The 18,244-nt window shown below is 39.4% G+C and overlaps 1 protein-coding gene across 1 annotated transcript; it reads left to right on the forward strand.

The window, feature by feature from the left end:
• The first annotated feature begins 470 nt into the window (after positions 1-470).
• Positions 471-17,402, forward strand: LOC120544459 (cullin-5-like). Its single transcript, XM_039778214.1, is given in 19 exon segments — positions 471-550; positions 4,118-4,227; positions 4,337-4,436; positions 4,614-4,790; positions 4,933-5,074; positions 6,288-6,433; positions 8,286-8,370; positions 9,170-9,265; positions 10,932-11,062; positions 12,087-12,194; positions 12,303-12,367; positions 12,454-12,586; positions 12,959-13,090; positions 13,212-13,335; positions 14,184-14,359; positions 14,939-15,100; positions 15,325-15,443; positions 15,950-16,073; positions 16,295-17,402. Coding segments are annotated over 19 exon segments (2,349 nt in total). The 5' UTR covers positions 471-526; the 3' UTR covers positions 16,490-17,402.
• Positions 17,403-18,244: the final 842 nt, after the last annotated feature.

Consider the following 18,244-nt stretch of genomic DNA (forward strand, 5'->3'; position numbering starts at 1 on the left):
GTTCTATAACATTAATAATAAGAATAAGAAATAGTTCCGCCTTTTCCAGCGACAGCATTAGTGATGATGCTTATATTAATGCAACAATAATTATAATCCAGTAATAGACCTCTATTATTATTCTGAAACAGGACATTCTGCAGTACTTTTACTTTTAGTACTTTAAGTATATTTTGCTGATAAAACATATACTGTACTTACAGTTAATTTATTAAATAAATTGTCGTGGAGTTTTTTTACAGTGTGATATTGGTACTTTTACCTAGGCCTACTTAGAAAATAATTTTAATATAGGCCTACTTCGTCCACCATTGTTAATATAGGTCATGATAATAATATAATAAATCATGAAATCATAACTAAATTAAGGGACAAATTAACTCAATATTTTAAACTGTTAAATGAAATGAATCTATTATTTATTTAGGCTATTTATTAATGATGAATACTACTGTTTAAGAGTCGGTGATGTTCACGCTGCGTGTAGATCACGCGAGACTTTACGAGACGATAAGTTGAGGGGAACATGGCGACGTCTAATTTGCTAAAGGTAGGAATCACTTCAATTCAATTATTTTTATTTAACGCCCAGTAAAGTGCGTGTCACTTGCGTGGTGTAATGTTGGCGTTTAGCTCCAAACTCAACGAACATTACACACCACCTGTGCGCGATTGTGCTGTCAGTGTTGACTTTAGCTGGGAGCAGTTAAGTTACATCTGGCTAACATTAGCTACTTGTGACTGATTTAGTAAGCTAAATAGAATAGCTACAACACAGCTAACTAAATATGAAGCCAATAGGCAGACACGGAGAAACAGAGAGACTGATAACGGATGGGAGACCTATCGTTAGCTTAACCTAAACCTAAAATAAAATATAAACATCTGTGTATACGCTAGCTACAAATCTCATATGAGCTGTCAATTCAGTGGCACAGTAAACTGCAGCTGACCATCCCTTTAACATGCATGCTAAAGGCTGCCAAAAGCAAATGTCGCAGCAGTTTCTGTGCATTGAGTGAACTGTTAATCCTTAACTGCCATCTTACTAACTAAGTTTAGCTTGATAGGAACCTATGGCACTGTGACTTAATTCAATTGTCAAGCAAGAGGGACAGGAGAGATGACATAGCTATAGAGCCAGCTGTGTATCGGTAGAGAAAAATGGCATTGCAGTCGAAACACAAGCCTTTTGCATGGAAAATAGTAACTGACAGCTTACAGCAGACAGACAATGCCAAAATATGCATGCTGTCTGCTTTATTAGCTTGCCCCAGTGTATTAATTACTATCTCACATCTGTACCAACATGATAAGATGAAACTGCATTTATCGTTGCAATACAAGAATCAGAATCAGTTTTAATGGCCAAGTAAGTGTGAACACATGTATTTGACTCTGGAACAGAAATAGGCATACAGAAATAGAAATAGGCATACAGTTTAAACCAAGGACAACAAAGCTGAACAAGGTAAACATTAGACTACTATGTAGACTAGAGATAGAAGTTTGTATATAAAACAGATTATATATACATACACACATGCTTACACACTTGTACATACATACACACATGTAAACATTTGCATTTTGCAAACTTTATGAGGATTGTAAAAAGTAAGACAATAGGCCAGTGCAAATGGTGCTAGAATAAATGAAGAATTATTAATATAATAGGTTGCTTATTCATGAGGTAGGTTGATAGGATTATATACAGAGTACATTGACAGATATTTACATGTTTACATTATGTGTTCAACACTATACAAATATAATTTAATGAAATTGGATGCTTGTTGTTACAAGGTTATTTCACAGGGACTGATCCTGAAACTATGTGCTGGTGTTAAGTGTACATTATAGTAATGGCTTTGTAAAGAAACGGTTGTTGTGTCTGGTTGTTTTGGCGAACAGTGTTCTGTGGCGCCTACCTGAGGGAAGAAGCTGAAACAGGTTGTGTCCAGGGTGTGATGGGTCTGTAGTGATGTCTCCTGCTCATTTCCTGACTCTGGAGGAGTATAAGTGGGAAAGAGTGCAAATAAAACTAAATATAAACAATAAAAATTAACAGTTGCAAAAACTAAATGTACACAATGCCGGAAATGCCGTAATCCGGTTAACAGTAAGGTGCTTTTCAAAATATAAACATGTCAAAAAGTAAACCGTTCACAGTGAGGGTCATAGAAAATCAAAGTGGTTGATGATAAGTTGCAATCCAAACAGAGCTAAAAGGAGGCTGAAGCCATCTCTGCACCCCATGTCTCTGCTTTCCATCTCTCAAGATGAGTTGTGAAGTTTGATTGCCAGTGCCACATGAATAAAGGATTTCCTGTGGTGTTCTGTGGTGACACACCCTTCAAAAATGTTATCACTTTAACTTTCATATTCCTCTGGTTAATGTTCAGATATGGTAAAACATTTTTTTAGTTTACACGAATACGCCCGTGGGTGAAAACGACAAAATAATTTATCAGATGTGACTTTTGTTTAGACGGCGACGGCATTTTTGGGGCTTAAAAACGCAAAAAAAGTGAAACCACCCACCAGAGTGGAAATCTTAAAAACGCTCTATCGTCATGTTCCTGTCTAAAGGGTAAAAACTGTGTGTGTGTGTGTGTGTGTGTGTGTGTGTGTGTGTGTGTGTGTGTGTGTGTGTGTGTGTGTGTGTGTGTGTGTGTGTGTGTGTGTGTGTGTGTGTGTGTGTGTGTGTGTGTGTGTGTGTGTGTGTGTGTGTGTGTGTGTGTTTCTCTTCAGATTGTTGCCGTCTAAACCTAGCCTTAGAGTAGACCAATTATCTATTACTCCACAGCTGATACCCTAAAAACTCCAACAACTTTGCACATAAATGTCAGTTTACTTGTGACAAGAGGGGGGTACCACTCAGCCAGTGAGGACAACCGCTTATGATGTGGCCAGGCTAATTATGGGAAATGTACTGTAGGATCCAAAGTTTTTGGAGCATAATCCTTACTAAGCACTAAAAGTCAGGGTTATATCTCGGCCACTGCTACACTAGTTTTGACCTATTTTTCAGTCAAGTCATTTGATAGTTCCAGCTTCTCAAATTGGAGAATTAACTGTTTTTCCTTGTCTTCCATTATAGTAAATTTAATATCTTTTGGTCGGACAAAACAAGACATGAGATGACTTCCACCTTGAGCTCTAATACATTGTGATGAGCATCTTTTAGTGTTTTCTCAATGTCTTATAGACCAAATGATTAGTCGTTTAATGAGAAGGTAATCAAGCCTTGAACCAAAGTCAAAGAGTTACTAAAACATTTTTAGAGGTAATTACTCGACTACTTCATGAGAGCCACGTGTAAATAATTCTTTTTATTTTGGCATTCTCAATAGAAAAAAAGAAAAATATTTAAATTAAAGCTATTTCAAAATCTATGGGACAAAGACAGCAGGAACAGAGACACGGATTACGTGTAATTATTTGTCCCCTACAATGACAGGACAAAAAATATTCTACAGAAAAGTAGTCTCGCATTGCCAGACCTTCCTCCACAGCGCTGTGGAGGAGGGTCTGGCTAGTCCACACAGCATTCCGGGATGGGAGGAAAACGTGCTTTGGTTTATTGGCATTTCTTTAAACCAATCGCACTCGCTGCTTTAAGCGCCTTACGGAGCAACAGCGCCGCTGCAAAATAGCCTCAGGAAGGAACATGTTTTAGTGGAACATGTGTACGTTGAAAGGTTGTTTTAGTTGTGCAACAGGAAACTAGTCTAGCTAGCCGTTTCAATTCACCCAGCAGTGATCTGAGAAAAGGTTATCCTTAGTCCTCATAAATCCACCAGAGTTTAAAATGTCAACACAAAGAAAGCCCAAGGAATGAGAATGAGTGAAATCCAGCGGAATTTCCGTCGGCAACGGAGCAATCCCGGAAGTGGAACGTCGTAGATATAGACTACAGAAAAGTGTTTTTATTACTTTTTGATAATGTTTTTTTTAAGTGACACTTTGGTTTGTGCACTGTTTAACAAACAAAAAATGTCCAGATCTTTAAAAGAAGTTTGTGAAGTTAAATTGTAACTTACCCTATATTTAATTTCAGTGCTCATGAACAGTTTGAATCATGTAGCTCAACTTCCCTCCTGTCTGTTTCCAGAACAAAGGCTCCCTTCAATTTGAAGACAAATGGGACCTGATGCGTCCCATAGTTCTGAAACTCCTACGGCAGGAGTCCGTCACCAAACAGCAGTGGTTTGACCTGTTCTCGTAAGTTTACCGTAATGCATCTCCTTTCATCTTAGGCATTGATCTTGAAGGCAAAATTAGTCAGGAAAGATAATTCCTCCAACATTGTTTCCGCTCTTTGTTTCTACAGAGACGTCCATGCTGTGTGCCTGTGGGATGACAAAGGTCCAGCTAAGATCCACCAGGCCCTCAAAGAGGACATCCTAGATTTTATCAAACAAGCACAAGCAGTAAGACTACGAGCATAATGGGATTTCTGGCCCTGTTTTTACAAAGCAAACAAGTTAACTGATGCTGTTGCTGGTTCAACAGTGTGGCTTTCAAATTGTCACCATAATAAACTAGTCTTCTTGCTTAATATCGGTCAATATGTAAATTATATACTTGTGTTTCTCACTCTTTCAAAGCGGGTGTTGAGTCACCAGGACGACACAGCGTTGCTGAAGGCCTACATCGTGGAGTGGAGGAAGTTCTTCACACAGTGTGACATCCTGCCCAAGCCTTTCTGTCAGCTGGAGATCACTCTGATGGGCAAGCAAGGAAGCAACAAGAAGTCCAACATGGAGGACAGCATCGTCCGCAAGGTGAGGAGGAGCAGGAGTGGGCAAACTACGAGTAAACCTGATTTTTTATTTTGTTTTGTTTTTTTGTTTTTTTGCAGTGTAACCAAAATAAGAATGTTGTGCATGTACACTGTCATCATATCCTGTGTCTCTGTCCCTTTAGCTGATGCTGGACACATGGAACGAGTCCATCTTCTCCAACATTAAAAACCGGCTACAAGATAGTGCCATGAAGCTCGTCCACGCTGAGAGGCTGGGAGAGGCCTTTGACTCCCAGCTGGTCATCGGAGTAAGAGAGTCCTACGGTGAGAAAAACCGTAATACAGGTCAACTTTTTGTTCCAATATCTGGAGTTGGTTAGATTGTGTAGCAAAAGCATTTTTTAATCGCTTCCATCGGCTTTAGCGATTTGAAAATTTAGTTCTTTATCATTGCAATGTCTGTTTCAATGAGATTAATCAATCAGCCCTATTTTAAATACTTTGTTTTTGAGCTAGCTTCTTCTCCTTTACCTTTGTTGGTGTTTTACTGTTTCCTACTGTTGCCACTAGGGCTGAACGATTTGGGGAAAAAATGTAATTGCGATTTTTCTGCTAGATATTGCGATTACGATTCGATTTGCCATTATTATTTTTTCAGTTTAGCTAAAGTGCAATATTCACTGTGTGACCGATAGAGTAAAACATGTCAATGCGGATTATAAGATGAGACACCATCAAAACTGCTCTACTGTATATTCTTATGTAAGGATGAGAACATGGGTATGAATTTCCAGCAATAAGTGTTTTTCTTTTAATAAGCATACACAAGGAAAACAGGCCCACTCATAAAAACGTTGGTCAGTAGCGCTAGTAGTGGTCAAAAACTCCTCAGAGTACATTTTTAAGTAACTATTGTCAAGTTGTAGCACCTCCGTCAGATGTGTGGTTGTGATGTATCGTTTTCTACTTATAGATTAAGTCTCTTAAACATTGTACGTTTAACTCTAAAGCCCCTGATACACCAACCCAACGGCCGACCATCGGCAGAAACGACGAACGCATCACGTGGGTCTGGCTGCTCCCGGATTTTTCAACAGGACATAATGGCGGCTTCGTTCGAAATACGATCTCATATTTTACGACGATAGCTCACCGAAAATTGTTTCTGAAAACATTGAGAGAAATAGGCCATACAGTCGCTGAATCTGTCTTCATTTCAGATCGGCAAAGGTCAGTTTAAAAGATTTTCGTCAGATTCTGAGAGGCTTAGTCACACTCATCCCGCTCGTCATTTTGCGGCACTCCACCAATCAGATTGGTCATTGAGTCCGACTGCCCGCCCTCCGACCCAGCAAGTCAGGTCGGCCAAAATGAAGGCCGACGGCACGGAACACACCAAACAGACTCGAGTCACTGACCTCGCCAGACTGTCCGACGGCCGATTATCGGGTCGGTGTGTCAGGGCCATAAGATTAGACCCACCTGCCTGACCTTCTCCATGTCTCTTGTATGATGGCACTGGGTTTTATTTGAGCAGTGAACCTTTGTTCCAACCCGGACGACAAGCTGCAGATCTACAGGGACAACTTTGAGAAGGCATATATGGATTCTACTGAGAGGTTCTACAGAACACAGGCGCCTGCCTACCTCCAGCAAAATGGGGTCCAAAACTACATGAAATATGTAAGTACAAGACATGAATGTATTTGCAGATTTTGTTTTGTTTCTGTTTCTCCCATGTTTTTTATTGATTTAATGGTCTTCTCTTGCCAATCTATACCGAAAAAAGAAGAAAGACTTAAAGACATTTTTATGATAATTATCTAGTTTTTCCTCGCCGCCGCTGGGCTAGTGCAGTTGCTCTGTGGAGAATTGTTGGGTCTCTGTAACTCATAGCGTTTGGTCTAGACCTACAGCACTTTTATCTGGAAAGTGTCCTGAGATAACTTCTGTTATGATTTGACAGTATAAATAAAATTGAATTGACTACTGCCAGTCAGGTGATAATGTGAAAAGTTTGAAATGCTGAAATGGCAGCAAGTCCTGCTCCCTGTTCAAACCGTTTTGTAATCACTCCGCTCCCAACCAGATTGGAGTTTCTATTTGCCACTCCCAGCATGCTCTCTGCTCACACTGAAAAATGAAAACAACCTCCAGTTCTCTTCGTAACAAAGATAATAGCCGCTGTCCTACAATTGCATTTCACAAAGCAGAGACTCCTATTCCCCGTGTTGTGGATCTTGGCAAAAAGACATGTTGGAGGAATCAAAAGAGAAAACAGTCAGTGATCCGCTGCTGTGGCTGATCTCATGCTTGTCTTATTCACATTATCTCTCTTACTCACACAAAACTGAAGCATTGTGTCTATAAAGAACAGCATGGGTCAAAAATGTTTAGTCACAGATTTGGCACTGTTACTTCAAGGGCCTGTTCTTCTGCAGGATCTTTTGCTAACACATTTGACCCTGTTAAAAAGAATATTTTTGTATGAATTTGTAAAATGTTCTTCCTTGAGGAGGGATTCTGGATCGGTTTCATGCACATTTATGTGTCCAAGCACTGTAGGTGTTGGAATCACAATGTTGTTGTGTTTTTACATCCTTTTTAAGATTCTATTTCTGCTTTAAATATTTCACTGCAAGTCATTAATGGTTTTCTATCCCCTGAACTACTTGGGCAAAAGAAAATAAAGTACACTGGTAAGACAGACGTTGAGTTTAAAATCTTGCATACTATTAACTCTCAAATTGCCTGTCATATTCCTTTGTTGATTGCTAATGTGCTAATAGTTGGATTTACAGGGAATTAAAATAATTGTTAATTAGTGTTTAATAATTAGTTTTTTATTTGTATTTTTGTGGTAGAGATGTACTCTGAGTACTTTGCTCTCCTCTGGGGTTTCATGCACACCGAATGTAATGCTTCACAACAGAAATAGATACTGTATATTGTCTGTTTGACATATGATGTAAATGTCTATTATGCGGTTTTTCTGAGAGATGCTGTTGAGTATTTTATGTAAATGAAATGTGTAAACATGTAATAACTATACACATGATAATTTTTTTTGTTTATGTCATGACTTTATATTGATGAGGCTGCTTACCCTTACTGCACATATTATGTACAATACTATGACAACTGTTATGATGTGTTATACAACAGGCAGTGTGCAATTTTTTTTGGTGTGTGTGTGTGTGTGTGTGTGTGTGTGTGTGTGTGTGTGTGTGTGTGTGTGTGTGTGTGTGTGTGTGTGTGTGTGTGTGTGTGTGTGTGTGTGTGTGTGTGTTGTATGCACTATGTTGTGTTGAATTTTCTAAACAGCAGATACTGTTTGTGTGTGTGTGTGTCCAAGACAATAATAGCTAGCTTATCTTTTTTTATTTGAATTTCACAAAAAATGACATACAGCAGAGACAGGCAATGGTGAACGAAGCATAATTGAGACCATATGTCAATTCCCCTTAAGTCTCTTACCAAATCTATCTTATCTTTAATAAATAAATGTGCATGCACTGGTGTGTATTTTCACCAGGCTGATTCGAAGCTGAGGGAAGAGGAGAAACGTGCACTGCGATACCTGGAGACCAGACGTGACTGTAACTCTGTACAAGCAGTGAGTATAACACATGAGAATGGTGTATCTTATTTTGCTGACAATTCTACAGTTAAGTTAGAAAATCACAATGTTTTCCACTGTTTTTTCCAAAGCGCAACTCCATTCTTTGGGTTTGCCCTTTTATAAATGTAACATACCAATTTTTTGAGCATTTTTTTTTAAGCTTTTTAGATTTACACATTTGTTCATACTCTAATAACAACTTTTTATTAAAAGAATAGTTTAATGTTTCGGGAAATGTTAGCTAAATGTTGTGTTTAAAGGTTAAGATGGCTTTTGAAGCAGTTATTTTTGGGGTATAATATAAAGGAAAAGAAAGAAAAATTTTCGGATAAATGTGAACACCAATAAACAACAGGGAAATAACATTTATTTTAAACATCTGTTTCGCCTCAGAATACATCGGCATCCCACTTTCTAAAAATAAAAAAATAATCGAGCAAAATAATAAAAAAAAATAATTGACAATGAAAATAATGGTTAGTTGCAGTCCTAGGTCAGTGCATTAAGAACATTTGTCTAATACTTACAGACTGTATCTGGCAACCGCTATATAACCTGCGCATCTTAAGCAGAAGCTGCTGCACGTAAGTGCTGGGTCAAAGGATTAACTGTTGTTCTTCAAGAAATAGTTACAGGACGTAACTCCCCCTAAAACTACAAATTGTATACAGATGAAACAAATTAGATGAGATTGGTATTGATCTTCTCATCTCACTCTCTGAAATAAAACGATTAGACGATTGTTTTCTAATTAAAATTTTTCTGAATTGTTCTGCTTCTTCTGTTTATCTTCCTAGTTAATGGGTGTTAAATGCACTAATGCCTGTCCTGCCCCATCAAGGAGACCATCTTAGCCGAGTGTCCAGGCATGATCAAACGAAATGAGACAGAGAGTGAGTACGGCCGGACTGCTCCCACCAAAGGCTCAGCCAGCTCAAGTTTTGCACCAAGGAAAACTCTAACAAACTTCTTGTCCAGCATCTGTAAACAGCGTTAGTTGCCACCAAACTCTTATAATATTGTGTTTGACGTGCTCTATAGTATTGGGGGAACCGACCTGGGTCCAATCTCACTATGGGACTAACGTGAGTGCAACTCCAAAAGCAGTCCTAAAAAAATCACCTTTAAACATTACGTTTTTATCTTTTATTTAGTATCCTAGTAATCCAGTGATTGTAGGAACTGCTAGTATCTAATTCGGCACACTTTTAATTTTGCCAATTTGCCAAAAAGGGAACAAATACAGGCTAAAGTTGTTGTAGTCCTGAAGATGTTATCAACGATGCATTTAGAGTAAGCAAACCAGAATTTGGTTTTGCTGCTGATTGGCTTTTAAGTCATTGAATGTTGTTTAATTTTGCAACTTAATGATTATATAGCTGGAAACTTAATACATATAAAAGTAATTCAGATATTTCCCTCCAAAATGGACCTAGGCTAGGTCAGGACATTAAAGTGCTCATATTATGCTCATTTTCAGGTTCATAATTGTATTTAGAGGTTGTACCAGAATAGGTTTACATGGTTTCATTTTCAAAAACAACATATTTTTGTTGTACTGCAAATTGCTGCAGCTCCTCTTTTCACCCTGTGTGTTGAGCTCTCTGTTTTAGCTACAGAGTGAGGCATCTCACTTCTGTTCCATCTTTGTTGGGAGTCGTACATGCACAGTAGCTAGGTAAGGACTACTAGCCATTAGGAAGAGAGCATGAGGGAGTGCCACGCTAGCAGCTAGGCGAGCATTATAACGTGTGTTACAAAGTGACGCAGGTTTGTCACGGAAGTAAAGGCTGGACTACAATAGAGCTGTGAACAGTCCCTTTGAGGTGGACTTTGGGCTTTTTCACTTTGTAAACCTGTAATGTGCACAAAACCGATATATAACACAATAAAGGAAAGGGAAAAAGCTAAAAAGCATAATGTGAGCACATTTCCAGTATATATGTGCATCTTTTGCCATCTTGTATATTATCAGTCAAATTGTCAGGGGGTAAACTCTACTAAAAAAAAAGATTTTGATACTAGTGCCAATACATTTCAGTACAGATACGAAAACTTTTTTTGATACATTGAGAAATATAACCGTGTTTTTCTACAAAACTGTTTTAATTTGACAAAACCAGCCAAAGTTATGAAATGGTGTCTAAAAACTTAAATAAAATACACACATACTAAAATTTGCAGGTGACAGGTCCCTAAAATGAGCGTATGCAGCATTTTTGTTCCATACATTTGTCCTGATTCAAATGTAAAGTACTATAATAAATGATTTTAGGAGAGAACATTTTTATTGTTGAGTCTTGGGCTCGCTTTCTGGGCTGCATAAACCACCCATCATTATGTTTTAATACATTTGTATGTGTTTGTATTCAGGTCTGTGCTCATGCAGTTTGATTGAACAGTTGGACAAAGGGCGTGCACAGTAATGGATTTTAAAGTTGCTCATCTTCTGCTAGTTTTATAATGCAGCTGCCAAATAAAAGCTTAGTATTCAATATGTCAGATCAGGTGCTGCTTACACTTCCTTAAGTGATAACGTTCCTTTTCCTTCCATCACAGAGCTGCATCTGATGTTCTCTCTTATGGACAAAGTACCCAGCGGCATCGAGCCCATGCTGAAGGACCTGGAGGAGCACATCATGAGCGCCGGCCTGGCTGATATGGTGGCCACAGCAGAGACGATCACCTCTGTGAGTGTTACGCACACACACATGCGGATTTGGGTGGGACATTAACACCTGCGAAATGCAAGTTGAGTCTTGATGTTAAAGGATGATTCCAGTTTATTACAACTTGGGTTTTGGTCATACTTTCTGATAACATTGTTCTCACCAACGTTATTGCTGAGATCTGGGAACACGTCATCACTACAATCAGTTGCCCAATCAGACGTCTTTTTTTTACCCCCAGAATTATTATACCAAAATCATTTTCTTTTTCTTTTTTACGGGTTTTATGGGTATTACAGCTGTAAAATTGTAATTTTAATGTTTGGATTTTTAAATCCTCAGTGGCCTGGAAATAAAAACATTACTAGCCTTTTCCTCGTACTGATTCATCAAATTGAATTAACTGATATTTTCAGACCTAAAGATGTAGAATATGTAAGACATTGCAATGATTTTACAAAAAAATATGTTAACTCATAGCCTGGTTGACACCAGACCCTTCTCAGTTGTAACTGAGAGTGGGTCTGGGCAAGGTTCATTCGCAGCTCATTTCCAAAGGGACTCCGCCGCTCAAACGCCTCTGGGCGCATTGGATAGTCCTTCAACCAATCAGAGCAACGATCCGGGTGACGTAGCAGCGACAGCCGTCATGTTGAATGTAAACAAGAAGCTGATCACCGTCGCTGTGCTATCGTCATCGTGTAAAGCCCGCCTCAACGGTTGTGATTGGTGCCTCGATTTGGAGAAATTGGAAATGGGCTTGAATGGGCTCTTGGCCAGATGGACTTGCAGAGCAAATCTCAAATTTGCCGGAAGTTCGCCAGGGTTTTCCCAGGCTACTTAACTCAAGGTCCCCTCACTAGCTTTTTGTGGAGCTTTCAACCGCACCTCACGGATCAGCTAATGAAGATTGTGACATGCGGTTAAAAGCTCCGCAAAAAGCTTTTAATTTCACCTTGATTTGTCAAACTACTATTTCCAAGGTCAGGAATTAACTTCGGTGCTCATCACGTTGACTGGTTTCTCGTTATGTTCTTTGTTGCAGGACTCGGAGAAATATGTGGAGCAGCTGCTCACCTTATTTAACCGCTTCAGCCGACTGGTGAAACAGGCCTTTCAGGATGACCCACGCTTCTTGACAGCTCGAGACAAAGTGAGCTCTTACTAACTTGTCTGTTAACAATACGGTGTCATTGTAGGATACAGCTGTCAGAAGATGCTCTTAACTGATCGCAGCCCTGTTTTTCAAACCTCTTTGCAGGCATATAAAGCTGTTGTGAATGACGCCACTATATTTAAATTAGAACTTCCTATGAAACAGAAAGGGTAAGAGATGCTCCCTGTGTGAAATTCAGTATTTGCTGAAGGCGATAATGTATGACTACAGTAGTTTTCCCCTCCTATGTTTACAGGGTAGGTCTGAAAACTCAACCAGAGTCCAAGTGTCCAGAGCTGCTGGCCAACTACTGTGACATGCTCTTGAGGAAGACCCCGCTGAGCAAGAAGCTCACCTCTGAGGAGATAGAGGCCAAGCTCAAGGAAGTGGTATGTTTCAGGGAACCTTCATATTGTTATTGGATTATTTTTTAGCCCTGTGGTTAGCATTGGAACAAGGTGCCAAGTTGGTTGGGCATCGTTCCAAACATAAGTCATCTGGAATGTTTTGTAGACTTTATTACTAACTAGAATGTAGTAAGAGCAGGTTTTATAATTCTTTCCCATTCACTGTCAAGTTTTGAATGTTTTTCAGGATGATCAAAAAAAAAAAAATATGTAATTGTCACTTAACACCAACAACCAGCGTAAAGTATTATATACTATTTTGGTTCATGTAGTTGCAGCGGCACAACGTGCAAAAGGGCTTACTTGACTTTTAATGTTGGCTTCAGTAACCATCTGTGTGCTCTTTCTTTGCAGCTGTTGGTGCTCAAGTATGTCCAGAACAAAGACGTGTTCATGCGCTACCACAAAGCTCACCTCACCCGTCGACTCATCCTAGACATCTCGGCCGACAGCGAGATAGAGGAGAACATGGTGGAGTGGCTCAGGGTAAGATATTAAGAAAGAAGAAACATTAAGTGAAGCCAAAAGAGAACATGTAATTCCTTGAGGAGATTTCCTTTTGTCACCTCTAAAAACTGTCTACCTGTGGTGTCATGTATATTAACAGGAAGTAGGAATGCCAGCTGACTATGTCAACAAGCTGGCCAGGATGTTTCAAGACATCAAGGTGTCAGAGGACCTCAACCAATCTTTCAAAGAAATGCATAAACATAACAAGCTTGCTTTACCAGGTAAGAGGTCTCACTCACACACTTAATATACTGTACATGATGCAGGAGATGAAGTCTTTGAGCAGCTATTTAATCAGTAAATAGGTAGTATCTTTACTTAATACATTACTTAAATCAAAACTGTCATTGAGTCATTGACAAAACTTGACAGAATTTTAAAGCTAGTGTTATTGCTTAAAGGCATAGTTCAACATTTTGGGAAATGTGCGAGCGAGGTGAGATTCCACTCTCATGTCTGTGTGCTATTATGAAGCTAGAGCCAGGAGGCGCTTAGCCTAGCTTAATAAAGACTGGAAGCAATGTGGAACAAAAAAATTAAAAGCCCAACTTAAACCAAACTCCTGCTGACACCTCTCAAGCTCACAATCTTGTTATATCTCATTTGTAAAAGTTGTGGTTTTACTATTTTTTGGCGACCGAGTGCAATGGAGTCCCTGTGCCCTGCCAAGAAATAATGCAGCACATAACCCTCCTTACAACCAAAATGTGACTTTTTTTTACACTTCTTTGGATTTTGTACAGATTAAACAAACAACATATGATATGTTAATTACCAAGCTAGCTGTTTCCTCCTGTGTCCTGTCTTTATGCAACATTAGGCTGACCATATCCTGGCTGGTATGGTTCCTAACATCTAACTCTTGCCAGGAAAACACACACATGCGTAGTCCCAAAATAGTAGTAGTACAAAATAGTTTCACACAACCAAATTAATGACAAATCTCGACAGAGACAACGTTTGTCCACCTCTTTAGTTTAAAACTGTCCTTCTGCCCAAGTTTAAGACACATTAACTGTAAGCAGTTGTCATTCAGTAACTAAGATGTCTTTGTATGTTCCCCTTGCAGCTGACTCGGTCAACATAAAGATCCTGAATGCTGGAGCGTGGTCGAGGAGCAGCGAGAAGGTTTTCGTCTCTCTACCTACAGAGCTGGAAGATTTGATACCAGAGGTAGAAGACTTTTACAAGAAGAACCACAGTGGCAGGAAGCTTCACTGGCATCACCTCATGTCCAACGGCATTGTGAGTGAATTCAGATGTGAAACCAAACACACCGCACATAAGTTAATTGTTGGTTGTTGACTTGCACTAACATGGCAACACAGCCATGCAGATACATGCATTTCCTGGGACAGATGAACAGCTCTTCATTTCATGCAACCTGTTTTAGGCCTTGTCTCAGGTTGCTTTATATCCAAGAACAGTTTATTTGTATCTTCCTCCTAATTAAATGATGAATAAAAATGACACGCAGAAATGATAAAATAATTTGACACAATTATTTGATTTGTGCCTGTCAAGCAGCAGATATAAACTTAAATTACAGTACATTTTAAGCAACAAATCAATATTTTTTATTTAAACAATGGATCAAATTACTGTAATGTGAAAGGAGTCGCTCGTAGTCACCCAACTCTACAGTTTCCTTCAGCTCGACAGAACTTTCTGGTCTCTTTTAGCTGATTGTTTTGTATTTTGGTCTGAAATCAAGATCTTCAATCAATCTTTTTTTTTTTTAATAAAACTTTTGGGAACGGTTATGTTTTGCTCTCTCTGTGAAAGAAGCTGGGAAAGCCACTAAACAATGTGTCATTCCTCCAGATAACCTTTAAGAATGAGGTGGGCCAGTATGACCTGGAGGTGACCACCTTCCAGCTGGCTGTGCTGTTTGCCTGGAACCAGAGGCCCAGGGAGAGGATCAGCTTTGAAAACCTCAAGCTAGCCACGGAGCTGCCGGACGCCGAGCTGCGACGCACTCTCTGGGTAAATGGATAGATGTTGTTAGACAAATGATGAAGATAAAACTAGTCATTTGGCTCCATCATAGTTGTCCCAAATTAATCAGCAAGTTCACATCTCTGAATGACAGATTTAGTGCTGTAAGCATTGCATTTTATAAGTAGCTTTTTTTCTTTTTTATTACTCTGATTTTTCTTTTTTTTTTTACTGCTTCCCTCTGAACCATCATGCTTTTCTTACTCTCCCAGTCTCTGGTGGCTTTTCCCAAACTCAAGCGGCAGGTGTTGTCGTACGACCCGGTGGTGTCTTCACCCAAAGACTTTGCAGAAGGAACATTATTCTATGTCAACCAGGAGTTTTCTCTCATGTAAGGAAAAGTTATCTGTTTTGGTTTAATGTAGTTTCGGTTCTAGGACCCCTTTCACCAAATGTACAGCATGCCAGCTGTGATTGGCAACATGAGATAATGTCCTCTCACATTCATTTTTACAGGTTTAACAAATCCTATGCCATATTTGCACCCCATGCATGAGCATGCAACATTGTCGGACCTTGCTAAAAGATAGTATTTATGCCTGTGGGATTCCTCTCTGACCTTCAAACTGTGTGCCACCTGGCTTTGTTGTTTACACATTTCATTTGCATTTAATAGAAATAGCCATACCATCCTGGTATCTGCTCTTCTGTGAGACAAGTCAGAATAAACTGTTATTTTTAGCTGTTATTTGAATGTATTTTTCTGCATTTTCGCATACACAAGTTACCTACACATACTGTAAATCAAGTTACCTCTACCTTAATTAAAAAAAAACAACCGTAGTACTGTATTGTTCATTGACCCTGGGCATTTGTTTTTTCATTTCGACTTTACAGAAAAAACTCAAAGGTTCAGAAAAGGGGGAAGATTAACCTGATAGGTCGGCTGCAGCTCACCACAGAGCGAATGCGAGAGGAGGAGAACGAGGGCATCGTCCAGCTAAGGATACTAAGAACGCAGGTATGGATATGAACTCGCAGCATGCAGGTGAAGATACTGCTGGTTTCGCCTCTGTTATATAACACCACCTACTGAGAAAAAAATGTTTTTACCTTCCATTTCCCATCATGGAGTTTCAAGAGACACCCGTGGCTGTGTTTGTATAAACTACAATATAATCCATCTGTTTTACGGTGCACTTTCTTATTTTTCACACCGTTTTGTGTGTTTCCAATCTCCAGGAGGCCATAATCCAGATCATGAAGATGAGGAAGCGCATCAACAACGCCCAGCTGCAGACCGAGCTGGTGGAGATCCTAAAGAACATGTTTTTACCACAGAAGAAGATGATCAAGGAGCAGATCGAGTGGCTGATAGATCACAAGTACATAAAGCGGGATGAGACCGATTTAAACACCTTCATCTACATGGCATAGCACAGCACATCGGAATGACTCGTGTTGACTTTGGTTTCAGTGGATCAGGCCTGATGGACACTAGGATACTTCCAGGCTCCCCGTCCTCTATTTAAACACAAAACAAAATCCATTCTTGTGCAGGGAGGCATGAATTTAAGACTGAGACCTATTTAAAAGAAGAGAATTGTACAAAGAAAACAAAGTTGAAGTGGGAGTCTGCACCAAGTGGCTATAACTGTTTTTGTTTGAGGGAGTTTCCTTGCTGTCCAGATGAGGCTGTTAATTGTTAATGGTCTTTTTTTGATCCCGTGCCCTGTCATCTGGGCAGCTACTACGACACTCCTGTGCAAGTCTAAAAGGCATGCTGACCGGAAAAGCTGAGGAACTTTGGATATCAAAATATCTGCAGTGCAGTTTTAATCCACGTCAAATACCAGATCACCTGAACCTTGAACAAAACGCTGCCCTCTTCGCGCTGCTTTAACCGAGCCGGTTGGTTTGTCACGAGGGCCCTGATGCTGTCATGACCCTCTGCAGTAGTTAAAGTGATCAAACACTTAATCCGGACATTCAGTGTGTATAAAGAGCCAGATAAGCACTTCACAGTTTGCAGGACTGTACCAGACGGCAACGTTGAGAGCCAACTCCAAAACCTGTCAACCCTCAGTCCCTGGGTAAAGAATTAGCATATTGCTATAATCCAGAAATTCATTTCCCTCTACCGAAACGTACCCAGAGACAGAGGTGGACTGGGGAGTTGAACTCTGAGCTCAGCTCATGTTTGCATCAGCTCTCTTTTCTGCAGGAAGCCTGGGAGAAGAGGCTGAGGTCAGTATTACACATGGTAAATACTACAAGTGAAAGCTTTAGGAGAGTGTACCATGAGATGTGAACAATGAAATGATTAAATAAACAGCACCTTATTATAAAACATGCAGGCTTGTCATTCATCCTAGCTTGGGCAAACAATTCCCAATAATCTGTTGATTTATGTTTGCATATAATTACAATTTAGGTTTTTATCTTTTAAAGAAATGTTTTTAAAGAGCACCTCCACCAATGTTACACTTTTTAAGGAATAGTTTAGCATTTCACTTATTCTCTTTTTTTCAAAGCATAGAAATAGTCCAAAACTTTACTTTTGCAGCAGTTTGACAAATACAGATCCAGAGATGACTCTGCTATTGGGGAAACAAAAAGTACAAAAACTAGCCAAGGTGGACAACCATTCTGAGGAGACAACAGTCAAACAAATCGGAGGTGTGTAGCAGTTAAATAAACATCCAACAGCATGGATTTTATAAAAGGCAGTTTTGATGACTGAAAGAATGAGTTAAAAATTGTCTTTGCCTGAAGCTGAAGGAAAATTGACATCTGAAGAGGTCAATTTTCCTTCAGCTTCAGGCAAAGACAATTTTTTTTTTTTTCATCAGTCCAGATCGCAGCCATCTTGCAGAGAAACCCTACGGCCTAATTTTGTTGTTTTGGTCAATTACCAAAACTTGCAAGGGCGAAAACAAAAAGATCCATCTGTATATCGAGAGCTTTGTTATCAGGGATTGTATTCAGGATAAAGGGCTTCAGAACAAGAATGCCGAAGTCTGACTTGGACTTTGAACTTTGGCTTTGAGCTGAAGCTACCTTCTCTTGTTTTTCTGCCATCGACCTCTGTCCTTTCTCTTAAAATGCAACTTTTCATGTTGTCGTCTTATAGACTCTTAAAGAGCTGCATACTTTGAAAGGATGCAGTGTAACTTTTTCAACAATAGAAAA

The sequence above is a fragment of the Perca fluviatilis genome, chromosome 16, assembly GCF_010015445.1.
Source record: "Perca fluviatilis chromosome 16, GENO_Pfluv_1.0, whole genome shotgun sequence".
Lineage (NCBI taxonomy): Eukaryota > Metazoa > Chordata > Actinopteri > Perciformes > Percidae > Perca > Perca fluviatilis.